General features: G+C 55.3%; 3 protein-coding genes across 3 annotated transcripts in view; 1 reads left to right on the top strand and 2 right to left on the bottom strand.

Annotated features, from left to right (window-relative positions):
- PTSG_06101 (uncharacterized protein) overlaps positions 1 to 2,136 on the bottom strand; it is a 6,484-nt gene extending 4,348 nt beyond the window's left edge. The window contains exons 1-7 of the mRNA XM_004992938.1: positions 1,889 to 2,136; positions 1,580 to 1,666; positions 1,329 to 1,465; positions 1,081 to 1,152; positions 861 to 920; positions 550 to 604; positions 1 to 319 (exon numbers count right to left, since the gene is read on the bottom strand). The exon at positions 1 to 319 is cut by the window's left edge and continues 99 nt beyond it. Coding sequence (XP_004992995.1) covers positions 1 to 319; positions 550 to 604; positions 861 to 920; positions 1,081 to 1,152; positions 1,329 to 1,465; positions 1,580 to 1,666; positions 1,889 to 1,936 — 778 coding nt within the window. The 5' untranslated portion in view covers positions 1,937 to 2,136. The remainder of the gene's footprint in view (positions 320 to 549; positions 605 to 860; positions 921 to 1,080; positions 1,153 to 1,328; positions 1,466 to 1,579; positions 1,667 to 1,888) is intronic.
- A 35-nt stretch (positions 2,137 to 2,171) lies between these two features.
- Positions 2,172 to 7,315, top strand: PTSG_06100 (uncharacterized protein). Its single transcript, XM_004992937.1, has 13 exons — positions 2,172 to 2,291; positions 2,458 to 2,562; positions 2,804 to 2,879; positions 3,083 to 3,238; positions 3,563 to 3,688; positions 4,024 to 4,266; positions 4,682 to 4,774; positions 5,014 to 5,042; positions 5,185 to 5,384; positions 5,619 to 5,690; positions 5,832 to 5,937; positions 6,209 to 6,386; positions 6,616 to 7,315. Exons 1-13 carry the CDS (start codon positions 2,287 to 2,289, stop codon positions 6,958 to 6,960), a joined length of 1,734 nt encoding a protein of 577 aa, XP_004992994.1. The 5' UTR covers positions 2,172 to 2,286; the 3' UTR covers positions 6,961 to 7,315.
- A 731-nt stretch (positions 7,316 to 8,046) lies between these two features.
- PTSG_12394 (uncharacterized protein) overlaps positions 8,047 to 10,000 on the bottom strand; it is a gene marked incomplete at its 5' end in the record, with an annotated part of 3,070 nt that continues 1,116 nt past the window's right edge. Inside the window, 4 exons of the mRNA XM_004992936.1 lie at positions 8,047 to 8,599; positions 8,908 to 9,231; positions 9,496 to 9,591; positions 9,816 to 9,887. Of these exons, the coding sequence (XP_004992993.1) occupies positions 8,074 to 8,599; positions 8,908 to 9,231; positions 9,496 to 9,591; positions 9,816 to 9,887 (1,018 nt within the window). The 3' untranslated portion in view covers positions 8,047 to 8,073. The remainder of the gene's footprint in view (positions 8,600 to 8,907; positions 9,232 to 9,495; positions 9,592 to 9,815; positions 9,888 to 10,000) is intronic.

Genomic DNA, 10,000 nt, shown 5'->3' with positions numbered 1-10,000 from the left:
CCACCATCCACTTGCGCGTGTCGTCGGCAACAGCGGCTGGTGTTCCGTTCACCAGCACCTCGCGGCCAATGTGCACCTCATATTGGGGTTCGTGCAGTCGTGGCAGTCGAAGCCCTCCCCGTGTCACCCCAGCAGGCAGCCCGGCCGTCTGCGCATCAACCGTGGTGGACTCTGCTGCTGTGGTGGCCGTTGCTGTTGTGGTGGCTGTTGTTGCTGTTGTTGCTGTTGTGGCGGTGGTGGTGTCAGCAGGCTTCGTGTCTGGCACCGCTGCTGTGTCGTTCGTATTGGTGGACTGGCCCTCCTTGCTCTCCTTGATCGCCTGTGGATAAGAAGAGAGGTGACAGGGGGGAGGGTGAGGGTCAAGGGCGAGCATGGTGAGAATGGGAGCTGCGAGTTTTACTAAGATATGATGCAATTGTGCGTGTGTGCGTACGTGGGGCCGGGCGTGTTTTCTATCTCTGTCTCTCTGTCTCTCTCTCTCTCTCTGTCTCTGTCTCTGTCTCTCTCTATCTCTCTTCATCTGTGCATGCGTATGCGCGCGCCTCTGACCTTCTCCAGCGCGTCCCAGAGTCCGGCCCTCCACGGCTCAACAACGACCTCAAGGCTGCACGCGCTCAAGGTGGTGGTGGCGGCGGTGAGGGGCAGCACGTGGGTATTGCAGGATGCACGGGAAGAGGGGGATAGCCGGGCAGACACACGGAGGGAGGAACAGACAAACCGCCAGCCATCCACGCAGCCGGACACACACACACACACACACACACACACACACAGACACACACACACACAGACACACACACACAGACACACACACACACAGACACACACACAGACACACACACAGACACACGCAACCTCACCCTGTGCCGTCATCAGCAAAGCCGGCTGGGTAGAAGCGCTGTGCACCGAGCTCAGACATGCTTGGACACGGATCGATAAATTGAGTGGGCGAATGAGCCAGCAGGTGAGGTTGGGCGAAGTATGTTTTGGAGTTTGCAGCTCACAAACACTTGGTTGCTTGCACGAACATACACGCATACATGCACGCACATGCATACGTGCACATTGATGCTGCCCCACCGTTTGTCAAAGTTCTTTCCCATTTGGCAGAAGTTTGCGTAGTTGGTGTCACCGAGCCCAAGCACGGTGTACCTTGCAACCGCAATGCGCTCGTTAGCCCGCAGTCACACAGCCACACAGAGAGGCAAACACACACACACACACACACAGCAAAGAGATACATGTGCATACAGGGGCAAACAACACACGCACGCACGCACATCGAGGCGCGCGCGCCAACAGCAACACTTTCTGGGCCATCATCTCACTTGAGGTGTGCGAGGTAGTCGAGTGGCAGTGTCTTCTTCTTCAAACGACGCCAGAATCGTGCAGCGTTGTCTGGCGGGTCACCCTCGCCTGTCGTGGAGCTGACGATGACAACCACTTTCTCCTTCTGCAGGTCAAACTGCACAGTGACGAGATTGCAGGCCGGGACGACAGCGTAAGCATGCATGTGCACGAGTGTGGGTGACCACACAAGCAGGCTGCAGTGGACAAGCAAGCAGGCTGCAGGGCGTACCCGCTTGAACTGGTCCAAGCAATAGAGTTGGCACTTGAGCCCCTTTGCCTCTGCATCCTTCTCCAGGTCTTGGGCGATACTTTCGGCCTATCGACGAACAACAAGCGTCGGCAGCGAGTGTGGGTGTACGTGCATGTACTTGAAAACCATACAGAACGCCAGTGACATGGGTCTCGACACCCACAACCACCCCGATTGTCCCAATCACACACACACACACACACGCATCGCACACAATGACACACACACACACATACACACACACACACACACACACACACCAGCATGCATGCAGGATTACACTCGCACCTGGCCAGTCTGGGAGCCAAAGAGCAGGAGGAAGTCGTGCTCAGCCATGGCGAGTGGATCACAAAGAGACGTAAAGGAGGTGTGTGAAGTGTTGTGCTGTGCTGTGTGTTACACCAACGATGCACGCGTCGCCTCGTGTCAAGTGACGCTACACGACAGAACCTGCGAAGCAGAGCACAGCAGAGCAAAGCAGGATTTGTTGTGCTGCACGTTGTCTGCACGTTGTTCTTCGAGCAGCCAAGTCTGCTGAATTTTAACGAATGATACCCATCAATCTTCCAAACTTCGCTCGCTGTTCGGGAGGACAACACAGCACATTGCCACGACTTGCAACTTGTGTGTTGCTGCTGCTGTGTGTGAGTCCGTGTCCTTCCTTCCTTCCACTGCCAGCCACGGGCATGAGGTGAGCAGCAATGACAGTGGTGGTGCATGCGTGCGTGCGTGCGTGTGTGGGGTGTGTGTGTGTGTACCTTGCGGTGTGAAATGCACGAATACACGTGATGTCGGGTCAACTGGACCATGTGAAGTCTGCTGCATGCAGCAAGAGCTCACCTCATCGTTGTTTGCAGCCGATTGTTGGTCCGAGCACTGGGCGCAGCGCTGCTGACGCCTCCAGCTGTCCTCACTTCCCTCTATGTCACCCACACAGCAACCCAACGCACCGTCAGCTTTTGGTGTGTGTGTGCGAGAGTTGTGTTTGTTTGAGGTTTGTGTGTGTGTGCATGTGTGTGCATGTGTGTGCATGTGTGTGCATGTGTGTGCATGTGTGTGCATGTGTGTGTGTGTGTGTGTGTGTTTTGTGTGTGCAGTCGCGAGCTGCAGTCGCACGTTGTGTTCTTAGAGGTTGCCGTTTGCTTTGCGCTGCGTGTCTTCGTCGGTCCTAACTGCACATGCCGTCTTGTGCTGGTGCAACAGGGCGAATGTGTTTCCCATTTATGGCCACTACCGCTTTGTCGACATCACCACAGCCAAACTCCCGGAAGCAGAACGGGTGCGTGACATGCAGTAAGACCAAAGTGTCATTTGGATGTACCTGTGCCGTTTTAAGCTTCCACTGTTCGCACGCGGTCATCTTGGAGGTGGTTCCAGCCCTGTTTTTCCCCTGTGCTTTCTTCCTGTGCTTCTTCCTGTGCTGTTTCCTCTGTTGTGCGTCTCGCCCCCGTGCGCCTCACTCGTGTGCGCGTATCGTTGCAGGCCGCGGCGTTTGACAAGTTGCATGAGCGGTATGCACCGGATCTGATCCGCATCATCCTCATGATGCGCGGGTTCTACATCAAGATTGGTCAGATTGCCTCCACCCGCGCGGACTTTATGCCACCGCAGTTCCTCGACCGCCTCGACAAACTCCAGGTTGTGTGTGTGTGTGTGTGTGTGTGTGTGTGTGTGTGTGTGTGTGTGTGTGTGTGTGTGTGTGTGTGTGTGCGTGTGTGTGCGTGTGTGCGTGTGTGCGTGTGTGCGTGTGTGTGATTGAACTTGGTGTGTGTGTGTGTGTGATTGAATTTGGTGTGTGTGTGTGTGTGCATTGCAGCTGGGTTAATGTCGAGAGCTGCATGACAGCTTCCTTTCCCCCTGTCCATATGGTATCTGACCCTCAACTTCCGTGCTGACCGTTCCTCCATTTTCACTCACGCATCTCCTGCTCACCACCACCATTACCACCACTATGATCACCAGGACCAAGTCCCGCCAGAGCCGTTTGCGTATGTGCAGTCTGTTGTTGAATCGTCACTTGGACAGCCGCTGTCTGCTGTCTTTGCTGAATTCGATCCCACCCCACTCGGCGCTGCCTCCATTGGCCAGGTGCGGTGCTGTGGCGTGGTGTGTTTGTTTGTTTGTTTGTTTGTTGTTATGTTTGTTTGTTTGTTTGTTTGTATGTATGTATGTTTGTTTTGTTTGTTAATTTTGTTTGTTTGTTTGTTTGTTTGTTTGTTTGTTTGTTTGTATGTATGTATGTTTGTTTGTTTGTATGTATGTATGTTTGTTTTGTTTGTTAATTTTGTTTGTTTGTTTTGTTTTGTTTTGTTTGTGTGTTTGCAGTCATGTCCACTGCTTCTCCCTCGCACACCTCATCAATCACCACCATCACACTACTACCGCCACCATCAACAATCCACACGACCACCACCGCCACCAAGGCGCACCGCGCACGCCTGCACGATGGACGGGAGGTGGTGGTGAAGGTCAAGTTCCCCAAGGTGGAGGCGACCTTCGATATGGACATGGCAACCATCACCGCATTCTGCAAACTCGTGCAGCCAGAGCAAGTGCCGTTCCTGAAGGAGGTGCGCAAACAGTTTATGACGGAGTTTGACTACAGGCGCGAGGCGAGCAACCTCGACACGGTTGCAGACAACATCGAACCAATTTACGGCGACAGGGTGCGGCGTCTGGGGTGGTGTCTCGTGATGTTTGGAGGAGGGAGAGGACTGTGTGTGTTTGTGTGTGTGCGTGCGTGTGTATTTGTGTGTGTATTTGTGTGTGTGTGTGTGTGTGTTTGTGTATTTGTGTGTGTGTGTGTGTGCGTGCGTGTGTATTTGTGTGTATTTGTGTGTGTATTTGTGTGTGTGTGTGTGTGTGTATTTGTGTTTGTGTGTGTGTGTGTGGGGGGGGGGGTCTTATGCTTGCACTGTTTGGTTTCGCACGTTTCTGTGTGCTGCCTGTCAATGCCAAAATTTGCCCTCCTGACACGCCCGCGCTTCGTTTAATTCTCATCGAACACGGCTCAAATGGTGGCATGTCACCACCATCACCACCACCACCACCACCTCCAACATCACCGCCCATGCACTGCAGGTGCACATTCCGCGCCCCATCACTAATTTGTGCACGCGCGATGTGCTGGTCATGGAGTTTCTGCCCGGTGTGAAGCTTGTGGACGGTCTCAAGGTGACACAGCACACGTAGTTCGTGTGTCTTGTGTGTGTTTCTTGTGTGTGTGTGTGTTTCTTGTGTGTGTGTGTGTGTTTCTTGTGTGTGTGTGTGTGTGTGGTTCTTGTGTGTGGTTGCTTGTGCAGTCGCTTCTCGCACCTGTGCATCTGTATTTGGGAACATTTGTCGTTGCTTGCGCATTGGCGCCTTCTTCTCTTCTCACAGTATGTGCGCGTTCTCTCTGGTCTCAACACCAGGCGTTTTTCAAGACGGTTGCCGAGAAACGGTGAGCACGCAATGAACCAGCTCAGACATGCTGTTGCCATCATCTGTATCATCATCATCCCCATCCTCATCTTCCATCTCCCGCTCACACACACACACACACACACACACACACACACACACACAACACAAAACTGCTCTAGGGGCACGACGCTGGCTGCACTTGAGGCCGAGCGAAAGGAGAAACTGCGACGCGGCATTATTGAGCGCGGTCCCTCCGCCCGCACGATGCGACTGTACACCTGGATGGCAAAGGCGCGCGCTGCTGTTGCAAACGCCGCCATCATGTTGCGCAACACGCTGCTCGGATGGGTCATTGGCCGTCGCGAGTACACCCGCCCAGGTTGGCAGGAAGAGCGAACGGGAGGGGGAGGGGATAATAGTGGTGCGGTGTTGTGTGGTGTGTTGCGCTGTAGTTGAGTGTATTGGTGTGTGTATGTGTGTGTATGTGTGTGTATGTGTGTGTGTGTGCGTGCGTGTTCTTTGTCGTTGCTTCGTGGCGTTTTGCACACGGTGAAATGGCGCATTCACACTCCATCTCCACCATCACCACCACCTCTGCTGCTCTGCATGTCAGAGATTCCGCTCAACCTGCCTGAGATCCTGACGACGCTGATGGAGGTGCACGGGCACCAGATCTTCAACGACGGTGTGTGTTTGTGTGTGTTGTGTTGTGTGTGTGTGTGTGTGTGCGTGTGTGTGTGTGTCTGTGTGTGTGTGTGTGTCTGTCTGTCTGTATGCATGCATTCACTGGTTTTTTTCTCACAACCACCATTACGACCACCGCCAGGTGTGTTCAACGGGGACCCGCACCCCGGGAACATTCTGCTGCTGGACGACGGTCGTCTCGGGCTCATCGACTACGGACAGGTCAAGCGGCTCACCGTCGAGCAGAGGTGCGCACGGGTGAATGGTGATGGGGAATGGCGATGGAAGTGATGGGGGGGCGTGATGGTGGCAGTGAAGTGTTACTGGCAGTGATGATGATGGGTGGTTGTGATTGTTTTTTTGTTTTTTTTTTTTTTGGTTTTGGGCGGTGGTGGGTGGTCACTGTGGTGGCAATTAGGCTCTTGTGGCGCTGTTTCTTCTGCTGATTTCAACAACAGGTGTGTGGTCATGTTCGGTTTAACGCGTGTGCATGCAATGTGTGCATCATGATTGCCACAGGATTGAGCTTGCGCGTCTGATTGTTGCGCTGGCGGACGGGGACATGGACGAGGTGGTGCGTGTGCATGCGCACATGGGGTTCCGTTCCAAGAACAACTCGCGCTACGTATCGGAGAAGCTCGCCATCATCGGCTTTGACTACGACGACTTTGCGGTCACAGAGGGCATGAACATCCAGGTGTGTATTAGTTTGTGTGTGTGTGTGTGTGTGTGTGTGTGTGTGTGTGTGTGTGTGTGTGTGTGTGTGTGTGTGTGTGTGTGTGTGTGTGTGTATTAGTTTGTGTGTATTAGTTTGTGTGTGTGTGTATGTGTGTGTGCATAGCGCTTGCGCTTTTTGCACTCGCATGCACTCGCATGCACTCGTATGCACTCATATCTCCTCCCCCTGCCCCCGGTCTCCTTGACAGCAATTCATGGAGCACTTGAGCACGGTGGATGAGATTGAGAGCGGGGCAGACGAATTCGTGATGGCGAGTCGCGTGTCGCTGCTCCTGCGGGGTCTTGGCTTGCATCTCCAGTACCCAATGCACACGGCACAGGCGTGGCGGGCACAGGCCCTCGCACTCCTGCAGCAGCACGGCATTGACCCACACGCACACGCACACGCACACGCACACGCACACGCACACGCACACGAGGATGATGTTGCACACGCAGGCGATGAGCAACCCCATCACCAGCCATCGCTTGTGTTGGCGAAGCAAAGTGGTGATCGTGGTAGTGGTGGTGCAGTTCCTGCGCTCGCTGCGTAACAGCTGCACATGATGTTTGGCAAGTTCAAGCTCTTGTCACACCACACGTGACTCATGTCAAAGACAGATTCGCATCTGCATTGTGGGTTGTGGTACGGTCGTGGTTGTGGGTTGTGATACGGTCGTGGTACGGTCGTGGTTATGGTTGACTAGCAGCCATGCAGCCATGCAGCCATCTGTTTCTCTCTTTGTCTGCTGCAACTCCCTAGCGCACTCCTGATCCCTCCCTTCAATCTTCAACCCCTTGTCTTTCAACACACAGTGCCCTTACGCTCGCTCTGGTTGTTCATTTTATTGTTGGTTTGTGGAAGCAATGACAGCGGGAGCAACAACACGAGCAAACACGCCAATCCACCCACACGAAAATGATAGGGCTGGTTGGTTGGTTGCAGCAATGTGCTTTCACCACGCCGAGTGTTAGCCGTGTTGCCGCGAGCAAGCAAGCAAGCCACGCCACACACAAAGGCAACGAAACAAAAAAACACGAACCACGACAACAACAGGCACACACGGACGGAGAAGAACAAAGGGCATGACGCGTTGAGGTCAGGAGAAGGTTGGGGATTGGAGGGGGAGAGAGGGGTGATGGGTGGTGGGTCAAGAAAAGTTGCATCATGCATGCTTGAGTGGGGAGAGCGCGTCAAGCCGTCAAGCAAGTCGCAAACGCGTGTACGTGCGTGTGTGTGTGTATGTGTGGGTAGGACGTGTTGGCCAAGACAAAAGCAAGGAACGCGAGGGAAAGAAGGGGGAAGGAACAAGGCGACGGCGGGAACATGTAACAACGGGTCGCGAGTGAAACAACGCAAGGGCACCCAACACACAAAGACAACGGCACAAAAGACAAAAGGTTTTCTTCTTCTTCTCCTTCTTCCGACCCAAAGCAGAGCGCGTTAAGAGCCAACACCAATCAACAACAGCAAATTGGGGAGGGAGGGGGAAAAGAGACTGCGTGCGCGTGCGCGTGCGCGTGCGCGTGCGCGTGAACGTGAATGTATGCGTGCATGCGTGCGAATGCGTGCGTGAACGTGAGAAAGCCCACTCACTCACTCAGTCGCTCGCTCATGTGCACACCCGTCTACACCGCACAACACAGCACAGCACAGCAGGACGAGATTAGATGGAGGTCTCGTTGGTGCGGCCGGTGACCGACTCGTGGTAGCTGGCGTTGCGGTCCACGGGCGGCTGGCCGTTGTCGTCGTTGTCGTTGTCGGACGAGGACGAGTGCACCTCGGGCACCTCCTCCGCCTCTGCGACCGGTGCGAGATCGCCGCCGCTGCCGCCAAGGTTGTCCAGCATACCGGCCAGGCCCTCAAACGTGTCCTTCTGGCGCGGGGGCGAGCGGACGCTGCGCGGGCCCGCGGTGCTTCCGGGGCCAGAGCGACCAAAGTGCTTGACGGTACGGCGGGAGCTGCGGGCGCGCAGGCTTGGCTGCCCAAGCGATCCGCGCTCGGGCTGCGATGGGCGGGGGCGGGGACGCCCAAAGCCGGAGCCCATGAAGGATGGCTCCTCAAAGGAGCGGCGCCGGGACGTGCCGGAGTTCATGACGGAGTAGGTGCGGCCAAAGGTGACGCGGCGGGCAGACGGCTGCTGGAATCCGCGGCGGGAGGCGCCCGCATCGTACACGGGCTCCTGGATCACGCTGTGTGTGTGTGTGTGGGGGGGGGGTTTGAGACGAACACAACGAGGAGGAGGAGGTGGTGGTGGAGGATTAGTGAAGGAAGGTGTTCCGGTGGAGGAGGAGGCGGGTTAAGTAAGTGGAGAGAGGTTGGTGTCAATGCAAGTCAGCTGAAAGCGTGCAGTGGCACGCACGCAGACGAAAGGCGAAAAACAACAACTCCCTGCTCACAAACACACACACACACACAGACAGAGCGAGCGAGCAAGCACGCGCACACACACGTACACACGTACACAGCACAAGAACAAAAGCAGAGCGGTGGGACTTACGCCTCCTCGCCGGCGGCAGTCTTCTCCGTGGTGACGTCTGCGAGCTCCATCTGCTTGGCCTCGTAGGCGTCGGACGCGGCCTTGGACGTGGGCGCGTGCACGCGGATCTTCTCGCTGGAGGAGAGGGTGAAGGCGTCAGTGCGGAAGCCGTAGTAGCGGAAGCCGTAGTACAGGGCGAGGCCAATGATGTTGACGAGGATGCCGAGGACGAGGGTGAGGTGGAAGGCCCAGCCAAACTTGGGCTCCAGGAAGCGGTTGTCAAAGGGAATCTTGAGCGCGGGCTCCGCCTTCTCCGTTAGGCCATGGTACACGGCAGCGCCGAACCTGTTGTCGTTGTCGTTGGTGGTGTGGTGTGTATGTGGTTGATTGGTGGTTGGTGGCGGTGGTGTGGTGTACATGTGGTTGGTTGGTTGGTTGAGTGAGTGAGTGAGAATTCAAGAGGTTCGTGTGAAGGTGGGAACATGTTCGGGTGAGAACATACGAGGACCGAGCCATGTGATGTAGGGTTGAATACAACAACAAGGGGGGGGGGGGAGAATGAAGACCAACACGACGTTCGTGCACGTGTGGGATGCATGTTCGACGCACCACATGGCGCATCCGGTGAGGGCAAGCCAGAGGGAGGAGGTGGCCGGGTTGATGAAGGCGACGATGATGGTGAACACCCAGAACACAAAGGCCAGCCTGGTTGTGGGTTGTTGTTGTTGTTGTGAGTGTTGGGTGGTGGTGGATGGTTGTTGTTGATGGTGGTGGGTGTTGGTGTTGTCGTGGGTTGTCGTAAGCGGGTCGCAACGGGGAGACAAGAGAAACGCATACATTGAACACATGCAAAAAGGGAGTGTAAGCACGACAACATCGTGCATGCGGGGAAAAACCTGTCAGCAGGACTGATTGACTGACTGACTGACCAGAGGAAGATGTGGCAGTAATAGCCGCCATCGCGGAACCAGCGGTTCCAGCGGATAAACTCGCCGTCAATCCTGTCGTCGTCGTTGGTGAGTGAAGGAGGTGTGTGTGTGTGTGTGTGTGTGTGTGTGTGTGTGTGTGTGTGTGTGTGTGTGTGTGTGTGTGTGTGTGTGTGGTGGTGGGTGGG

The sequence above is a fragment of the Salpingoeca rosetta genome (genome assembly GCF_000188695.1).
Source record: "Salpingoeca rosetta unplaced genomic scaffold supercont1.15, whole genome shotgun sequence".
NCBI classification, from domain to species: domain Eukaryota; class Choanoflagellata; order Craspedida; family Salpingoecidae; genus Salpingoeca; species Salpingoeca rosetta.
This window is presented reverse-complemented; position numbering and strand designations above follow the sequence as displayed.

Bases quoted from the DNA above. Each gene is read 5' to 3' on its own strand.
- PTSG_06100 (XM_004992937.1), top strand. The intron at 2,880-3,082 runs GTGCGTGACATG...GTATCGTTGCAG, and splicing joins AACTCCCGGAAGCAGAACGG to GCCGCGGCGTTTGACAAGTT. The intron at 6,387-6,615 runs GTGTGTATTAGT...TCTCCTTGACAG, and splicing joins CAGAGGGCATGAACATCCAG to CAATTCATGGAGCACTTGAG.